The sequence below is a fragment of the Eleutherodactylus coqui genome, chromosome 13 (assembly GCF_035609145.1).
Source record: "Eleutherodactylus coqui strain aEleCoq1 chromosome 13, aEleCoq1.hap1, whole genome shotgun sequence".
In the NCBI taxonomy this organism is placed as follows: domain Eukaryota; kingdom Metazoa; phylum Chordata; class Amphibia; order Anura; family Eleutherodactylidae; genus Eleutherodactylus; species Eleutherodactylus coqui.
The window spans coordinates 118,393,871-118,413,689 of record NC_089849.1 but is presented as its reverse complement, the minus strand read 5'-3'; the positions used below and the strand labels follow the sequence as shown (position 1 = coordinate 118,413,689).

The window sequence follows — 19,819 nt, the reverse complement described above, 5'->3', positions numbered from 1 at the left end:
ACTCCATGTAGGAGTTGAAATGTCGCTGCTGTTCATGTCTGTCTTTTTGGATACAAGTACAACACCTGCTTCAGTTCTGCATTTGATTGTCTATTGGGTCTGTGTCCGACCCCTGCTTTGGCGTGCATCTTATACCCCTCCACCGTAGTCGGTTTCCTGGTGAGTGCTGCTGATATATTCTTGCTTTGTCGGAGCCTTCATTTTATCGCATCGCAACAAATGAATCACGGTTTTTGTGCGATGCGACTTTAACATTCGAAGATAAGCCCTTACCTGAAACTAAGGCCTAGCTGCACTTCATCAAAAAAAAGGAATATACTTACTAAAGATGAGCGAGCACCAAAATGCTCGGGTGCTCGTTACTCGAGTCGAACTTTCAGTGATGCTCGAGGGTTCGTTTCGAGTAACGAACCCCATTGAAGTCAATGGGCGACCCGAGCATTTTTGTATATCACCGATGCTCGCTAAGGTTTTCATTTGTGAAAATCTGCAAAACACAAGAAAGTGATGGAAATGACACAGAAACGAATAGGGCAGGTGAGGGGCTACATGTTGGGCTGCATCTCAAGTTCCCAGGTCCCACTATTAAGCCACAATAGTGGCAAGAGTGAGACCCCCCCCCCACACACACACACACACACACTGTCAGCGTAAAGATCGTTCTCCTCTGCCACATTGGCTCAGCGCAGGGACAGCTGAGAGCTGCCCCTGAGCCAATCAGAGGCAGCCCTCACTCACCCATTCATGAATTCATGAATGGGTGTGAGTGAGGAATGCCTCTGATTGGTCAGGCTGTGACCAATCAGAGGCATCTCATTCAGCAGGCGGGGATTTTAAATCCCCGGCTGCTGAATACTACTCACAGCTGTTTAGAGCAGTTCAGGAGAACTGCAGCCTGCCGCGCTGAACTCCGTCTGCCGAGACCAGGTAAGTATATATATATTTTTTATTTTTACACATTTCTGGATGAATTGCAGGGAAGGGCTTATATATTTAACCCCTTCCCGACAATTCATCCTGCGATCGCCGGCAGCCCATTGCTTTCAATGGAGTCGGCTGTATTGCCGGCTCCATTGAATTCAATGGGCTAACATCGTTCTGCCGGGACCAGGTGAGTATATATATATTTTTTATTTTTACACATTTCTAGATGAATTGCAGGGAAGGGCTTATATATTTAAGCTCTTCCCGACAATTCATCCCGCGTACGCCGGCAGCCCATTGCTTTCAATAGAGCCGCTGTATTGCCGGCTCCATTGAATTCAATGGTCAGTGCTCGTTTAATCGAGACGAGTACCGCGTGGTGCTCGTCTCGAGTAACGAGCATCTCGAGCACCCTAATACTCGAACGAGCATCAAGCTCGGACGAGTATGCTCGCTCATCTCTAATACTTACCTAAAAAGCTCAGAACCATACAGCGCTGCTCAGCCAATCAGACCCATGGCTTCCTGGAGGCGGGATTTATGAGCAACCAGGAAGTGATCTTCTGTGGGCGAACGAAGACTTCAGGATGCCCCGGCGGAGCTCCAGAGAGCAGCGGGAAGACCCAAACTGAGCCTTTTAGGTAAGTATTCCCCTTTTTTTTAACTGAATGCAGCTAGGGCTTAGTTTTGGTGCAGGACTTATCCCTCTCACCATAAAACTGCGAGCAGCATTGATGTGATGTGTGATTTATTTATTTTTTTAACAAAAAAAACACATTGCTGTCGCTACCAAATCACAGGAACAAAGCTGTGATATGGCTGTGATTTTGTAGCGGGGATATCGCTGTCACCAGAGTGAAAGAGGCCCCAACCATAGAAATTAGTGGGGGTTCCAGTGGTAACTCAAATACATGGGGAAACCTTTTTAACATGTCAGAAAATAAAACTCTTTGTCATTTAGGCCTTATGGTGCAATAATCTCAGAGTTGTACCTGTTCAAGTGTGTCGGGTAAGGGCACTATGGGGAGATTCTGTCCGTCACTACACTGAATTTCCCAATAATGCCCCTGGAAGTATGGTCAGACACTTGTCCTGCCTAGGACGCCATCAAGATGCACCATGAAGAATCACCTTTCCTAATGCACTTTCCCTGGTGATATAATATTACACAGCAGCCACTGAAAAATCAGGGAGCAACTATAAAATATATATCCTCCAGTGGAAAGCTGCTCTTTGCAGAGGTCTCCCTCAAATGCCCTAAAAGGGTATATAGAGAGGAGTCCCCTTGTCGTTAGGTTTAAATGGCATTCGTTGAGTCTTTCAAATGACTTGAGGGAGCGGTGATTGCCTGCTGTGCTAAACACTACGGACTCAAGCCACGCAAATAAATCGTTCAGTCATTCACATTCACTTTATCAATGAATGAGAATAACGGAACGATTGGGATTTAAACCAAGGGATCAGCGAACGAATGATGATTTTCATGTCTGCGTGAAATGAACGATAGCTAAATTATCGTTCAGTGTAAACACAGCCAACGCCGAACAATCAAAGTCGAACAATCCAGTGCTTATCTGAACGATAATAATTCTGTGTAAACGCAGCGTACAGCTGCTCTGACTTCACTAATCAAGCACGTCCGTCCTGTAATATCTCCTACCTGTATTATTATTGGACTTGCTTCTCTGTAATGGAGAGTTGACCAGATTTCTGCTAACCTTCTTTCTTCCCACCTTGCCGCTCTGTTCCAGCAGTGCCAGCTCCTCTTCTACCAGTTTCTGGGCTTCCAGGGCTTTCTGTGCCCGCTTCAGATGCAGTTCCTTAGATTGAAGAAAGATTTAACCCCTTAACGACCGCCCCATTGGGAAACTACGTCCTGCTGTTGCAAGACGTGTATGGAGGGAGGTAGCGCCGCTATCTCCCTCCATACAGCGCGGGCATCAGCTGTTTATTACAGCTGACACCCGCGGGCAATAGCTGCGCTCGGGCGTTCGGCCGATCGCGGCTATTAACCCTTTAAATGCCACTGTCAATTCTGACAGCGGCATTTAAATCCCCCGAACGCTGTTCGGGGGTCCCGCACGGCCCCCCCGCGGTGAGATCGGGGGAGCTGTGCAGGTGTCATGGCAGCTGGGGGCCTAATGAATTGCCCCAGGGCTGCCTTAGCAGACTGCCTATCAAGCCATCCACACAGGGTGGCTTCATAGACTGCCTGTAAAAAAGCAGTATGACGTAATGCTATAGCATTACGTCATACTGCAGGAGCGATCAAAGCATCGCATGTTAAAGTCCCCCAGGGGGACTTCAAAGTAAAGTAAAAAAAAAGATCAATAAAGTTTTTTTAATTGTTAAAAAAAAAAAAAAAAAAAAAGTTATAAAAGTTTAAATCCCCCCCCCTTTTGCCATATCCATTATTAAAAAATCTAAATCATAAAATAAAATTATGTATTTGATATCGACGCGTCTGTAAAAGTCCGATCTATCAAAGTAGCGCATTATTTTTCCCGCACGGTGAACGTCGTGTGAAAAAAAAAAATAAAGAACGCCAGAAATACACTTTTTTAGTTACCCTGTCTCCCAGAAAAAACGCAATAAAAAGTGATCAAAAAGTCATATGTATTCCAAATTGATACTATCGGAAACTTCAGGACATCCCGCAAAAAATGAGCCCTTGCTCAACTACGTCGACGAAAAAATAAAAAAGGTATTGCGCGCACAAAATGACCGCAGAAAATAATTGAAAAAAATTAAATATCTTAAAAAAAAATAAAAGTACTACAGCAAAAAAAATACTATACAAGTTTGGTATCGTAGCAATCGTACTGACCCATAGAATAAAAATATCAGGTCGTTTTTGTTGCAATTTGTGTGCTGTAGAAACAGGACGCACCGAAAGATGGTGGAATGTTGTTTTTTTTCCATTTCTCTCCGCTAAGAATTTTTTAAAAGTTTTTCAGTAAATTATATGGTACAATAAATAGTGCCACTGAAAAATACAACTCATCCCGCAAAAAACAAGCCCTCATACAGCGACTTCGATGGATAAATAAAGGAGCTACGATTTTTTAAAAGGGAGTAGGAAAAACAAAAATGGAAAAAAGCAAAAAAGCTCCGTCACTAAGGGGTTAAAAATGCTTTTTTTGCTCTACAGGAGGTCATGGACTGTCAGCCCATCTGCCATTGCAAAATTGGTGTCATTGCATCAAGAAAGTTTTAACACCACAAGATAAGTCATACCTGGATAGCTGCCCGTCGGGCTTGTCGAGCTTTCTCTTCTCGGATTCTCTTGCGATCTTCTTCTTTGGACTGATAGGAATTTAGGTAACTACCCTCATCTGCTTTATGCCGCTGTTCCTTTAAGAAGCAGAGAGTTGGAACATCTCCAAGTAAAAAATGCAATGGATTTATACAAAGTGTACCATGGAAGAAACTGCAAATTGATACCATTCCATTGAATGCAAGCAGATTCTCCCACACACAGACTCTTAAGGCCCATTTACATGCAACGATTATCGATCAAAATTCGTTCAAATGGCTGAAAATGAGCAATAATCATTACAGACAAACGTGGGCATTGTGCACTTTTTATTTGAATGATGATTTTAGGGTGAACTTAAAATGCATAATTCAGCCAGAGATATAAAGCGAACACATTTATCTCTCAATAGACCGCATGCTGTTCTCTCTACGGCAGGTTTACACTAGCTGCGAGGAGAACAATAGAATGTGTTGCAGCTGGGGGGGCGTGGCCTAGGACATGGAACAGTAAGTCGCACCTCTTCAGAGCTCCCGCTAAACCCCGGCTAATACACCACTTGCACCTCATCCACGGACGCAGCACTGCCTTTATGGGCCGCATTAAGAGACAGGGAGACCGGGGGACCCCGGAAAGTGAAGACACAGGCCCGCTAGATGCCTACCTGGCTCATCTGCCGAGACGGCCGGCCGGCATAGAGAACTCCTAGATGGCTCCGCCGCTCAGGGAAGGGGGAGGAGCCTCACCCCCGCTCTCAACCGGGCCGCCACAGACGCCTGTAAGGTACTCTCCCACGGCGCAGGGCAGCAATATAAGCCCACCAGACCCCCAAGAACAGCGGGTCTCATCCCCGCAACCCCAGAGGCAGATTAAGCCAGCCGGAAGCCTCCCGCGGCAGGCTCCGCCCACCTCATCCAGCGCCATATCCAAGAAGGGGCCAGCAATCAGGGCTTTCAGAGGGGGCTCCCCAGACACCCCAGCGCAGAGAGAACCTTGCAAGGGAGACATGAAAAGCGCACCTCAGACCCGGGGACCGCAGCTGCCGCCTAGAGACGCCCAAAGCCGGGGGAGCAAGAGCATAGGCTTCCAGGCCAGGGAGGTGAGAAGCAGTACACCCCTGGCCACAGCAGCTCAAGGGATAAACCCCCATAGCCAAGCACCAGCTATGAGAAGCTGCGACAGCAGGACCCCAAACGAGCCCTCAGACTATGACCCCCCAGACGAGCAGCTCCCCGAGACCTCCGAAAGCACCTCTCTTACAGCCGCGACGCCACCATCAAAGGGGCCAGAACCCCAGGCTCACACTAAATCTACCCTGCTGACAGATTCAGACGAAGACGACGGCGCCGACGACAAAGAATGGGACTGGAAAGCCCAACTAAAGAGCATTCCTACAAGAAGTGAAGTCGATGCCCTACTGAAAAAGGGCAACTAGCTCACAAATGCAAGCCATTGAAGCCCTGCAAACAGACATAAAACACATAGGCCACAGAGTCGCAGAATCAGAAGAAACGCAAATCCAGATGCAGACACAGCTCACCGAACACCACAGAATTCTACAAGACCATTCCTCGCAAATCACCAATATCTTAACCCAGCTCGACGATATTGAGAATCGCAACAGAAGGAATAATATTCGAATAAGAGGCCTGAGCGAGGATGTAGAATCAGCGCAACTAGAGAACTGGGCTGCAAAAAGCTTTGGCGACATCCTCAATAGATCCAAAAATAACCCCATGGAGATCGACAGGATTCACAGATCCTTGGGTCCCAAGAGTACCGACCCAGCAAGACCCCGCGACGTCGTCTGTAGAATCCACTTTTACAGAGAAAAAAAAGAGCTCCTCAGAAGAATCCGGGAATCAGGCCCTCTAATCTACAAGGACACTAACCTTCTAGTTCTACCCGACTTATCTAGACGAACCTTGCAACTCCGCAAAGCTCTGAAGCCCATACTGACGGCGCTAAAAGAAAGAAACATCCCCTACCGCTGGGGATTCCCCTTTCAGCTGCACGCAGGAAGAGACGGGCGCTCAGCCACATTTAGGGGACTGGGTGATCTCCCAAGGTTCCTGGCCAAACTAGAACTCCCGATCATAGCCATCCCTGACTGGCCCAAAGTCGACGCGCCAGACCCGCAGCTTCCAAGAGAAGAATGGCACCTGGTCAGCCCAAACGGGAAACGCTAGCCAGAGAGAGCGGAATTCCTCCTCTTTGGGCCCTTTATGCCTACTGTCTGTGACAACAGCCTCCCGTCGGAGAACTTCTCGTTAAAATTCGTGGATGCCCTGAATCATACCCCTCTGTGGGTTCAGCATAAGAAGCCGGGGTGCGGGGGGAGCCGAGGTCTGGTGTTCGGGTCCGGCTTCCCCCATACTAGGCCAGCAGCACGAGTTGCTGCAATCTAGATTTTTTTCTTTTTGTCCTTTTGTCTCCGCAGCTCTTTCAGCTGCGTGCAGTTACATTTGGAGACGGGATCTTCCCTGGCCTAAGATCCCGACTCATCATGAATATAGTTCTAACTGGTACCTGTTTTTGTTCTCCCCTTTCTCTCCCCTGGTTTCTCCTCTCCTCTAAATTTCCCTCTCCTAGGATCCTCCATCCTACAACCACGAGGCTGTCTCCTCAACAGTACTGGCGATGTCTCCCTGAGGGTAAGCAATGGCACCTGTGACAATAAGCTCCTATAATGCGAGAGGCCTAAACAGCCCCGGGAAAAGAAACCAGATTTTATATAGTCTCCACAAAAAGAAGATCATGATTGCCTTCCTCCAAGAAACCCACTACACTACCGCAAGCATACCTGCATGCCACAATCGCTATTACCCATATTGGTTTCATGCTCCCCACCCCGACCGCAAAGTTGGTGGTGTCTCCATAGCTTTCCACAAATCCCTTAAACCACAGATTCTGGCACTGGAGAGGGAGGGGGAGGGGAGATACCTATTCCTGAGAATTAAGATATTAAACGACACTTTCACCCTCGCTAACTTTTATTTCCCTAACCAGGGCCAGGCTCTCTTCGGCTCCAGAGCTCTCCGGAGATTATCAGAATTCGCAGAAAACTCGACCATCATAGCCGGAGGCGACTTCAACATGGTCCTAGACCCACACCTGGATACCTCCTCGGGGCGCTCCTCGGTCTCGTTCTCGGACATTCGCAAACTGAAGAAACAACTGGTGAGTTTACACCTAATCGACCTGTGGAGATCTCTCCATCCGGCCGATAGGGACTACAGCTGCCATTCGCGTGTCCACAACTCGTACAGCAGAATCGATTACATCTTTATCTCACACAAATTGTTAGATGGGTCCCCTAAATGTACTATAGGGAACTTCCTCTGGTCCGACCATGCCCCAGTACTGGCCGAACTTAACCCGATAATACAGGACTACAGAGGATTTAACTGGAAACTAAACGACAATTTACTTAAAGATCCCACCTGCATGGATGACATAACTAAAACAATTACTACCTTCTTAGAAATCCACACAACCGACACAACCTCGGCGCCGCTTAAATGGGAGGCTCTAAAATGCACCCTGAGAGGAGTCTTCATCTCACACGGCTCGAGACTTAAAAAAGAACGGTCATGTAGACTCAAAGACCTAGAGTCCCGCGAAACAGCTAACAAGGCACAGAGGTCCGAAGCCTTACTAACAGACATCATAAATACAAGACACGAGATCTTGGCCATACTCGACCAGAACACCCTGAGCGCAAGGGACAGATTTCGGGCGGGGCAATATGAGTATGGCAACAAGATCGGGAGGTGGTTGGCTAGGGCACTGCGTCCCCAGACCCCCCAGACGAACATCATGTCCATCCGTGACCCCTCAGGGACCGAGGTTTGTGCCCCTAGCGAGATTCTAGAAACCTTCAGGGTTTACTACTCCAAGCTTTATAACATACCCGGCCAGGGGGACCCGGATGGACACACTCAAAGCGAGCCTACAGCACAGTACCTACATCGTCACACACACACCACCATCTCAGGTGCTGACTCAGAAGCACTTGAGAGTGACTTATCGCCCTCAGAAATTACCCAGGTTCTGCGCGACTTGAAACTGGGGAAGAGTCCGGGCCCGGACGGGTTCACACCAAGGTTCTATAAATTACTGGGAGGACAATTATCGGAACTTATGTTGTCCGCCTTTAACGCCGTCTCTAAGGGATGCCCATTTCCCCCTCAGGCCCTGCAGGCCAACATAGCCGTGATCCTGAAGCCTGGAAGGGACCCTCTCTCATGTAAAAGCTATAGACCCATCTCCCTCATAAACAGCGACCTTAAAATATTCTCAAAAATGCTGGCCAATAGATTAAACCCCCTAAACCCGTCCCTTATCCACACTGATCAAGTCGGATTTGTCCCGGGAAGGAAAGCTAGCAAAAAACACGATTAAAACAATATCTCTGATAAATAAAGCTCGGAGCTCCCATACCCCACTGTGCCTTCTCGCAGTTGATGCCGAGAAGGCCTTCGACAGGGTGAGATGGTCCTTCCTGGAGCAGGTGTTGAGGGAGGTGGGTCTGGGCCCGAGAGCCCTTTCCTGGATCATGGCCCTATACAGTAACCCCTCTGCGCGTATCAGAGTGAATGGTCTCCTATCTGAGCCCTTTCAGATCCGGAATAGAACCAGACAGGGCTGCCCCCTTCTCCCCACTCCTATATATTCTAGCGATGGAACCGCTGGCAGCAGCCCTGAGGAGCAACCCCGACATTCAGGGGATGCCAGGTGGAGGCGGAGAACAAAAAATCTCCATATTCGCAGATGACCTGCTGCTTTACGTCACAAGCCCCAACACATCCCTGCCCGCAATTTTAGAGGAATTAACAAGCTATGGGAAAATTAGCAATTTTAAGATAAACCCTCAAAAATCCGAAATACTCAACATTTCCATACCATTAACGGAGGCCAACCGGTTGAGCGAGTCATTTTCCTTTATATGGAGAAAGGACTCCTTAAAATACTTAGGCATAAACATCCCAGCAAATCCGTCGGATATCTTTGATCTTAACTACAAACCCCTACTCTCCATATTTGAATCAGAATTGACGGGTTGGTCCAAACTACACCTTTCCTGGTTCGGCAGGATTAACTCACTTAAAATGAATATCCTGCCCAGAATCCTCTACGTCTTCCAGACCATGCCATATGACATACCCAGGAGTTTCTTCACACTCTTACAGAAGGCAACAACAAGATTTGTGTGGAGAAACTCCCCACCGAGAATAAGTTACAAGATTCCTACCCGACCACGGGCAACGGGGGGGGGGGGGGGGGGGGCGCTGCCAGACCTAGAGCTCTACCACAAGGCAGCAATAGGGAAATGTATCCTTGACCTACTTCATTACCCAGACACAAAAACATGGGCGACTTTAGAGACAGAACAAGCTAAACCTAGGGGGCGCATTCTGGGTTCCGGGAAGAGTAGACTGGAGAGGACAGGGGGCCTCCCACCTTGCCGTAACTCTCCTGGGGGCTTGGAACCGAATAGCCAAAAACAGGAAGATAATGAACAAACCGGGACCACTAACACCCCTAACCGGCAATCCCCAAATCCCCGCCACCCTAACAGTAACCAAACTATCAATCCTACCAGACGCACCCAAGCCACGAACTAGAGAGGTCTGGGGACCGGACGGTATGCGCCCGCTGGGTGATTTAGTCGGGGCACACAGACGAAAACCAGGTTCCAGGATGCAATACTTCCAGGTGAGGGACTACCTGGGATCGTTTGGGAACCCTGGGTCACTGAGCTCGGAGCTCACCCCATTCGAAGAGCTCTGTGTCGGTTCTGACTCACCCCCACACGCGATATCTCTGCTGTACGGGTTGTTGGTTGACGCGAGAATGGGAGAGACATGACCACCATGGGAGGCGAGATGGGAGGAGGCACTGAGTATACGGTTCTCCGGAGAGCTCTGGAGCAAGACATATCAGCTAACCCACAGGATGTCCATCTCTACCAAAGCACAGGAGCTCAACTATAAAATCGTCACACAATGGTATAGAACCCTGGACAGGCTCCACAGAATTTTCCCAGAAGTCTCAAACATATGCTGGAGATGCTGCTCCGAAGTAGGAGACATGTTACACATCTGGTGGGCCTGTCCGTTAATTGCGCCCCTTTGGGGAGACATCGCCAGGGTCTACGAGAAGGTTTGCAGATCCCCTATGGCCCTGACCCCCGAGATCGCTCTCCTTTCCATGCTTCCCGGCCCTGTTTCTAGGACCAAAAAAAGCCTTTTAGGCCACTTCATCATGGCCATGCGCCACATCATCTCCCAACACTGGAGACGGGGAGGGGTGATCCCGAGGACTGCATGGGTGGAGGCGGTCGACCATATTAAATATATGGAGGACCTCCAGAACAGCGAAACTGTGCAAAACCAATCCGCAGCTGGGTCTCGAGATGCCTGGGTGGCCTGGGTAGATTTTAAAGGCTCCCCATCACTCCTCAAATGGCTTGCTGACGGTTCTCTATAGACAGAGATGAAAACCTATCTGCGGAGCGCTGGGTTCTCCTCCTAACTCGCCCGACTAATCCTCTAACTCCCCTCTTCCAAGCATTAACATACGCTTAGCGAAACCAGGAGACAGCCAAACCCTCTCCCTTCTCCCTCCCTTCCCCCCTCTTTCCCAGTCATCCTCTCTCCTCAACCCCCCCTCCCCCCTTCTTTCTTTTCTTCCTCTTCTTTTCTTTTCTCCTCCCCCCAACACTCTTTGGGGTATTTCATTGTGTTTGTTAGTTCGGCTCGGGTTTCGTATATAATGTTACCCACAAAATTTGTTTGCAATACACATCACTTAATCCCACGGGGATAAAAGGAAATGTAGAAGCGACGGTCCCTGAGTGGCGGGCATTGCGGGAGACTCCCTCAGGAGCTCAAAAGCTGACATTAATAAACGTAAGTAAATGTCTCTAAGAGGAAGAGACCCTCATAGAAAACGGGAACCAAAGACCCCGTGGCCCACATAACGACACTATGGCCTAGACGGGTTCGCCCCTACCCAATAAAAACCTTGAATATTAAGCTCCCGATATAAAAAAGTGGAGAGGCACGAACCCGCAACAGCCTGCGACTCATACCACGCTACAAGAAAAGAGAATGACACCCCGTATGTTCAAGTATTACTCATTTTATCGCAATGTTGTATTGTTGGCATAGAAAATCAATAAACATATTTTGAAAGAATGTGTTGCAGCTGTTTGCACAGCTGAGAGTGTGTTTAATCACCCACACTGGACTCTGCAAACAAATCCTGGAGGCCCTTTTACATGCAAATGAAGATGATCAAGTGTTAATGGCGATTTAAGCCATTAACACTTTATGCAAATAGATCATAACTCTTTCAGTCATTTAAAAGATTATCTTTGCATGTAAAAGGGCCTTTAGAGAACTTAAATCTAAATTAAATACTATAATTGGCCTGGAGAAAGGGGTCTATAAAAGATTAAATACTCTACACAAATTTGAGGCTATTTGGGGTCCTTAGTTAGCAGTACCTGGTTTGCCATCGCTCATACTCCTCAGAGAAAGGATGTTTAACTTGGTGAGTTAAGCATTTATATGGCATCAAGAATTGGAGGAATGAATCCCTACTGTTACTGACCAATAGCATATGATAGATCTTTCCGATACATAAAGTACCCTTCATGTTTTCCTGAACTCTATAGGCCTGCTTTGTGCTTGCACTCCTGTGTGGCCCTTGTCAATTCTGGAGGAGGAAGGAAGGGAGCTGCAATGTATCTGTTTACGGTATAGAAGTGTTTTTCTTGACCTTTTTATACCATGTATTTCTTTCATATACAGTAAAGTTTAACAAATAAGTCTGATTTAAAAAGTGCAGCCACACTTTCAGGTGACTTTTCAGAAGAAGCTGCTGTGTGTGTGTACACATCAGTAATAGCACTATATGTAGCCATAATATAACTGTATCCTGCAATTATCACCATTTAACCCTTTGCAGACTCTATCTCCAATTCTCACTTGTTCCTGAGCTGGTGGGTGTAGACTAGCTACTATGAGGTCTCCCATGACACATAGGAGAGCAACATATCTGCTTCTCTGTCTTCCTGTAACACATCTTCATAAGTAACAACATGAAGGGTATTATACAGTGTTGATGTATCACAGTAAACGCTAACTATTAGCTGCAGCAACAAGTCTGTGTGGGTCTCTACTTTTCTCTCCCACCCCCTCCTCTCCCCATAGATGTTTATGGACAGTGTGAGCCAATACCCCCCTTCTACATCCGGTGTTCCATCTTTAGGTCTCCATTACTAGAGAAGGACTTCACTAACAGGCAGTGCACAACAAATTAAACGGAAGGTTGACAACTAATGGCTAGCACTTCAGAGAGAAAAAAAACAAAAATGGGCGTTGGGTGGAGGAAGGGCTTAAAAGAGAATCTTTCACTAAAAGTAACTTTACACGCAGGGAATATCGCCTAAATTATTGCTGGAAACAGTGAATTCGGGCAACAGTCATCCCATGTACAAGCAACTGCCAACAGGACGCTGAGCAACAAATCGCTCACTTGTCAGAGTCTTGTTTTCAGCAGAACTAAAAGCCAAGCAACTGCTGGGCCACGTTAACAGGAGTTGTTCAATCTTTGAGTGACTCCCTGTGTACTGTGTATGGAGGTGGTCAGGAAAGAGATCTCTGGCCGCTCACAGAACGAGTATCGCTCCTGTTTGGAAGAAATAAAGTCACTGAGGTGACTGCTAGGCGCCAATGCGTCTGACAGTCGTCCTGTGTGAAGGGATCTTAAAGGGGTTGTCCCGCGGCAGCAAGTGGGGTTATACACTTCTGTATGGCCATATTAATGCACTTTGTAATATACATCGTGCATTAATTATGAGCCATACAGAAGTTATTCACTTACCTGCTCCGTTGCTGGCGTCCCCGTCTCCATGGTGCCGTCTAATTTTCAGCGTCTAATCGCCGGATTAGACGCGCTTGCGCAGTCCGGTCTTCTTCTTTTCTGAATGGGGCCGCTCGTGCCGGAGAGCGGCTCCTCGTAGCTCCGCCCCGTCATGTGCCGATTCCAGCCAATCAGGAGGCTGGAATCGGCAATGGACCGCACAGAAGAGCTGCGGTCCACCGAGGGAGAAGATCCCGGCGGTCATCTTCACCAGGTAAGTAAGAAGTCACCGGAGTGCGTTGATTCAGGTAAGCACTGTCCGGTTTTTATTTTTAACCCCTGCATTGGGTTTGTCTCGCGCCGAACAGGGGGGCTATTGAAAAAAAAAACCCCGTTTCGGCGCGGGACAACCCCTTTAATTCAGACCTATTTAAATAAAATCAATGGTATGATGCCCTAGTAAGGGTATACAATCACACTCACTAAACTGCCTCCCAAAGTGCCAAACTGCACTACCTGAGTTGTGGCGTGTATGCAACATAGCCCTTTTCAGAGTTGCCGATTGGCTAAGAAGTATCAGATATACTATGTGACTCCACAGAATCAGGAACTTTTTGCTTTTCATTACATTCCTAAACCTTTGGGAGCTGTTAAGCTGCAGCAAATACTTTAATTACTATATCTCTATTGGGGGTAGCACTAATGCTGAAATTTAAAGAGGTCTGCCAAAAAGACAGGTTCCCTTTAAAAATGGGCATTCTCCTAAAAAGCCTTCTTCCCAACATCACCATAAACATTTTTTTTTCAGAGGAGATAGGGGAACAGGCTGTTGCCAAAATGGTTGATCCTTTGCCTGGATATCTTGCGACGGGGAGGATTTAAATGACCCCCCCCCCCCCCCCCATATACACTGTGGTTGACCTATTCTGTTGAAACTAGCAGGTCCAGCTGACGGTTACCTGATGTGTATGGGCACCTTTAGTGAAATTTTACTGTCCCTTCTGCCCACCCTTATATGTAACCAAGTTCTACATTAAATGGGTTTCCCATAATATAAGCCATAAAAATGGAGTCCTTGAAGGTCTGATCCTGAGGGGTCCTTATTCTCAGAGGGCTGCATGCATGCCCAATCTCCACATATGGGAACCTTGTGTTGTTCCCATTACTCTCATTGACATCTATGGATATTGATGAAGCTGCACTCTCCATAAGGATTACACAGGTCCCAGTGGTCACAACCCCACCGAACACAGTCCTAAGCCTGTAACAGTCTTGATGACAACTGTATGTTTATGCTGAATTACCTCCTTTTTAGAAGCCAAGATATACCGCAGAGCTTCCTCCCCAGATCGCCGTGTCTGACGTTGGCGCCTGTACCAACGCTGAATGGTGATTGCTGCGTTGTTCACTTGCAGAATAAACCTGTACAGGAGACATGCCCATGTCAGTGACCGCTTCTATTACAATCTAATTTCATGTAATCCCCACTAATTACCGGGCAGCAGCTGGACTTATTGTTTTGATCAGCACCACCCGTCAACTAGTAGTGATTCGCAGGCAGTTACAGCAGCTCAACCGTAGCAGAAGCATCCTTATCTACAAGAGACTCCCAATGAAATTTCTAGCTAGGTATCACTCTTTACTTTCGGAAAATGGGAAGGCGATTTAGGATATACAGAGGAGGACAGCAGGAATGACATCTTAGAGAGCGCACCAAAAGTTTCAGTTAGTATGGCACCCCATTATCTCATTTATATTACACAGACCTAAGAAAAAACCTCCAGTGTTTCTGCAGATTAGTAAAGTTACGGGCAATATAGGTCTTCAATCAAAGACCATTTGAATGGACTAAATGCTTTACCCATAAATCGGCTTACAGGAACTGCCAGAAGCAGCAGAGTACTTGAGCTCGGCTAGATCTGTCAGTCCCACTGAAATGCGTGGAGCGGCAGTGCATGTGTGATCGGGCTCCATTCATTCAGGGACACTCTAGATGGCCATTGCTTGGGGTCCCAATAGTCAGTCCTCTCAATGATCAGCAAGTTATCCTCTATCAACAGGATAGGGTCTAACCTAATGTTGATGGGACAGAGCCCTTTAAAGGGGTTATCCGAATTAATTTTTTTCTAATCTGCAGAAAATGAGTAAAAAATATCAACAGAATCTGTTGTGGCCATCCACCGCTGCATCTGCCATTCTTGCTGCCAGGTCTGTTTATAGCCTCTGAACGGTGATATTCTGTATACAGACTGACCACTGCAGCCAATCTGTATATAGGACATAGTTATCTGCAGGCTGTAAAGAGAAGGTGGGGATCCACAGAGGGTTAAGTTTGGGTTCTTTTCTTATTTTTCATTATTGCCTGTAGATTAGAAAAAAAAAGAAGAAACTAACTCGGAGAACCCCTTTAATGTATTAAATAGTCATTTTTACCGTAACTGCCTCCGCTTTAAGTCTCCGAATACCTGAAACAGCATGCTAGGTGTGTTCAAGATCAACCACAGAATATTAACATAAACTACCTTGTATATTTCAATGCAATACATGCAATTTTTGTTAGTTAGTGGAGGGAGATTGAGTGGAGGACGATTGGAGGGGGGGGGGGTTGTATGTGTAAAAAGTATACAATCTTGCAAAGAAAACCATGGCTGGGTGTACACAACCAGATGCCGCTCAGTGACCTCTTTGGTCCCCATCTCACAGTTATTGGGGACATCAGTCTTTTACATGGGACAGAAAAGCACTGAGCAATTAACTTTTCTGACCGGTGTAAAGACTGCAAAGGGAAAGACACTGCGTGAGATGGAGGTTTCCTCTATGGTTCCATCCTGGCTTCCATCTACATGCAGTTTTCTGCATTGAGGACAAAACCAACATTAGTTTCATTAAACATAGTGAGAAACCTGCCCAAGCAATCAGATGATGGGAATGATGAGAGCAGCGGTAGAGGAGTGTGCTGATCTTATGGTAGGCAGTGACCAGCGTACTCAGATGATTATGTTGCCTATGATGCAAACAGTAAGATGGAGACAATTGGGAGGTCTCACACAGAAAGTCGAAGTATCACGGCCTTTAGCAGCACAGAGTATCTTTGCAGAGGAGTGTGCTGATCTTGTAGGAGGCAGTGCGATGATATTAGTGAGGACAGGTGGAGTATTATAAGGTTAGGAGGAGAATGGTGACAAACGGTGGTCAGCCAAAGAGTGGAAAGATCAGGGTCCTCAGCAGCACAAAGTACTTCAGCAGATCAATGTCTAGATATGCCCAATAGAATGCAACTGTGCAATACAAATGAAGGAAGTCTGTAAAGTTATATCTCACATCACTAGAAAGCACAAGGAAGATGGATGCAGATAACGCGAGCACTAACCGCTCCGCCTCCTCGGCAGTGACCTCTTTTCTCCTCTGCGTGGAACTTCCTCCAGCGTTGTTATGCCCCAGGTTGTTCGTGCTGGACAGATTCTTCTGGGATTTCTGGTAGCTGCTTTCTGATTCTTCACCTTTGGGTTTCCTCTGGTTACTGGGGAGGATGAAGTAAAAAGATACAAGTAATGCTTTGATTTTCCAAAGTTAATTACACCTTTAACATGTTATTTTATTATGCGAGTGAGATAAGCAGCTACTAGATACCCCAACCGCCACTTATCCCTGGGAAAACAAAGAATCAAACAGGTTAAAATCCAACTTGTAAAATGAATGTTTTCTCAGCGGTCTGTGAAAACTGGAAGGATCTACTGAAGAAATGGGGGTTAAGGGATGTTTGTGTTAATTATGGTGTCTAAGTATCACACACCTATGTCATAAAAATGATTATTAGGGGTTTAACCATCCTGAGTGGCTTAAGGGCCCTTTAACATTGGGCAATAATCGTTCTGGTTGTTCAGGCTCCCGTGGGGTTTTGAACGATAATCATCCCAGGTAAAAGCATGTAAAAACTAAATGAGAATCATCCAGTCGTTCACTTTAAAGCAGCTTAAAATCTGAACGACATATCGATCAGTGTAAAGAGCAGTCGTTCAGTACTGAACCACCACTGCTTACAGTGAATGGAGAGGGGGGGAGCAGCGAGAGAATTCTCCTCCAGCCGCCCAGTCTCCCTCATTTGCCCGACACTTGGTTAGGTAAGCAGATAGTTGGCTGTGCATGGCACTCACTCTCCATAGAAAGAAATTGGATACATTGACCTATAACACAAAGCACGATCCACAGGGTGGTGCGGTTTCTGAAATACTAAAAGCACGCTTTTTTTCTAATTTCATACAACATCTAAAAACTGCCCTGGGTGCCAATATACATCCCCAAATACCAATCAAAGACCTTCAATGTGTCCTAATTTATCTCCACCCCTCTTACTTTAGAGATGACGGCTTCTGATTGGAGCTCTTGGCGGCAAGTCCTCGATCGCTGGAGGAGTAGTTATTGTGCACCATAGTGGTTACAGTGTTTCCTACAGCTCCCTTGTTACTCCTAAAAATGGGAAGAAACATGGAAATATTCAATATTCAGTAATATTCAAGAAGCACAAATCTATCCTTATTAAGACAATGCTACGCAATATACCGGTTGTTGGCTGGAAAATTGGGTGCCAGGGTGGGCATGTCTCTCTTCTTTATGCTCAGGCTGGGAACAGAGCTAGCACTGCGGGCACTAGAGGGTATAGGAAAAGCACGAGGTTGGTCATCCTGCGAATAAAGGGAATAGGGCAAAAAAATTATTTACATCCTCTAAATCTTCACCTACTATTAAATAAAATGTTATTAACCCCTTCCTGGCCTGTGCCATACTATTATATCATAGGAACTCAACTGGCGTAACAGTATGGAGCAGTGATGACGCGGGCACAGGAGCTGTGCCATCATTTGCAGGTGGTGTCTGCATTATACAGCCGACACCCACTCTAAAGTCTAGGATCAGACTTTGATCCTGGATGCTTAAAGGGGTTGTCCCGCGGCAGCAAGTGGGTCTATACACTTCTGTATGGCCATATTAATGCACTTTGTAATGTACATTGTGCATTAATTATGAGCCATACAGAAGTTATAAGAAGTTTTTCACTTACCTGCTCCGTTGCTAGCGTCCTCGTTTCCATGGAGCCGACTAATTTTCGCCGTCTAATGGCCAAATTAGCCGCGCTTGCGCAGTCCCGGTCTTCTTCTTTTTTCAATGGGGCTGCTCGTGCTGGATGCCGGCTCCGTGTAGCTCCGCCCCGTCACGTGCCGATTCCAGCCAATCAGGAGGCTGGAATCGGCAATGGACCGCACAGAAGCCCTGCGGTCCACCGAGTGAGAAGATCCCCGCGGCCATCTTCATCAGGTAAGTAAGAAGTCACCGGAGCGCGGGGATTCAGGTAAGCGCTCTCCGGTGTTCTTTTTTAACCCCTGCATCGGGGTTGTCTCGCGGCGGGGGGGGGGGGGGGGGGTTGAAAAAAAAAAAAAACCCGTTTCGGCGCGGGACAACCCCTTTAACTCCCTCGGGTGTTGCAGTCAACAGTGACAGGAGCATCTGAGTGATAAAAGTAGGGGCCATTGGGGTTTCCGTGGCACCCGGGGGTCTAATGAAGGCCCTTAGGTCAGCTATGCTTGTTAATCTAGCAGCGGAGCCTTATAGGATGCCTCTCGGTTTTACATTTACAGGTACAGTACAGAAGTATTGCAGTGTATTACAGAAGTGATGAAGCAATTGTATTATTAAGTCCAATAGTCAGAAAGCTCCATCAATGGAAAATGACACAAAATTAAAATCTTTTTTTCATTGTGCAAAAATAGTAAACAACGGTATAGAAAAATGGGGGGAAAAAGCTGTTTTCTAACTCATTAAGGGGTTAAACATGCTATCAAAACTCACCATTTAACGCAATCTAATGAGCAGGACTTTATAGGCTAAGGCCTCATGTCCATGGGCATAATACACCCCGCACGGATATGTGATGCGGATGCACTGCGGATCTACCTAAAATTGTATTTTTATCGCTTGCGGGAGATCGTGGATTTTTTCCGCGCGGATGTATTGTGGATTATCCGCGTGGAAAAAAAATTGCAATACGCCTTGAAAAGAAAGCCAAACCCCTAGCCAACCCCAAAAACCTTGTCCGGCCAACTGGCCAATGCTTAGAAGCCATTTCACTTTGCTTCTATCAGAGAATAGAGGATGCCATTGTCTGGTGCTGGTCGTACTGCCTATTTGGAATGGCTAGCGTACGACTTCTTTGATGATGACTCCGAGGAGGAGGCGGCGCCGGAAAATGAGCCTCAACCTAAGTAGCGGCAGTTTTGGGTTCACCCCATTATCAAGCAGCAGCCTTGAAAGGGGCATTTTGCCACGCTATACAGCGATCTTAGCAAGCATGAAGATAAATTTGCCGCTTTCTGTCGCACGAGTACTGCAAGCTTCGACAAGCTTCTTGAGGTCCTTCGGCCGCACTTAACGTTCAGAGGTATGAACATGCGGCAGGCCATCACAGCTGAGGAGCGTCTGCTTGTCACTCTCCGGTAAGTTCATGCTTGCAGAAGTTTACTTTTTCCCCCCACTTTATCCTTTTCCCTTCACTCTATTTGTTCTTTTGGAATGCATTTGATTTGCAGTCTGTATTCCTAGCAAATGTTTCGCCCCTAGTAATTGTATGTGGGCTCAGATACGCATGCTTTGCTGAATGTCGGCAGTTTTGGATCAAGAAGCCGCCACTCTCAGGATCCCGATATTTCAATTACAAACAGTACTATTTGGTAGTCCTGTTGGCGGTAGCCGATAGTAACTACCGATTTGCAC

General features: G+C 46.9%; 1 protein-coding gene across 3 annotated transcripts in view; it reads right to left on the bottom strand.

The window, feature by feature from the left end:
- CEP131 (centrosomal protein 131) overlaps nt 1-19,819 on the bottom strand; it is a 95,176-nt gene that overhangs the window by 55,491 nt on the left and 19,866 nt on the right. For all 3 annotated transcript variants that reach the window (XM_066587666.1, XM_066587665.1, XM_066587667.1), the window contains exons 5-10: nt 17,615-17,736; nt 17,408-17,521; nt 16,425-16,574; nt 14,359-14,476; nt 4,162-4,278; nt 2,585-2,744 (exon numbers count right to left, since the gene is read on the bottom strand). In XM_066587666.1, coding sequence (XP_066443763.1) covers nt 2,585-2,744; nt 4,162-4,278; nt 14,359-14,476; nt 16,425-16,574; nt 17,408-17,521; nt 17,615-17,736 — 781 coding nt within the window. The remainder of the gene's footprint in view (nt 1-2,584; nt 2,745-4,161; nt 4,279-14,358; nt 14,477-16,424; nt 16,575-17,407; nt 17,522-17,614; nt 17,737-19,819) is intronic.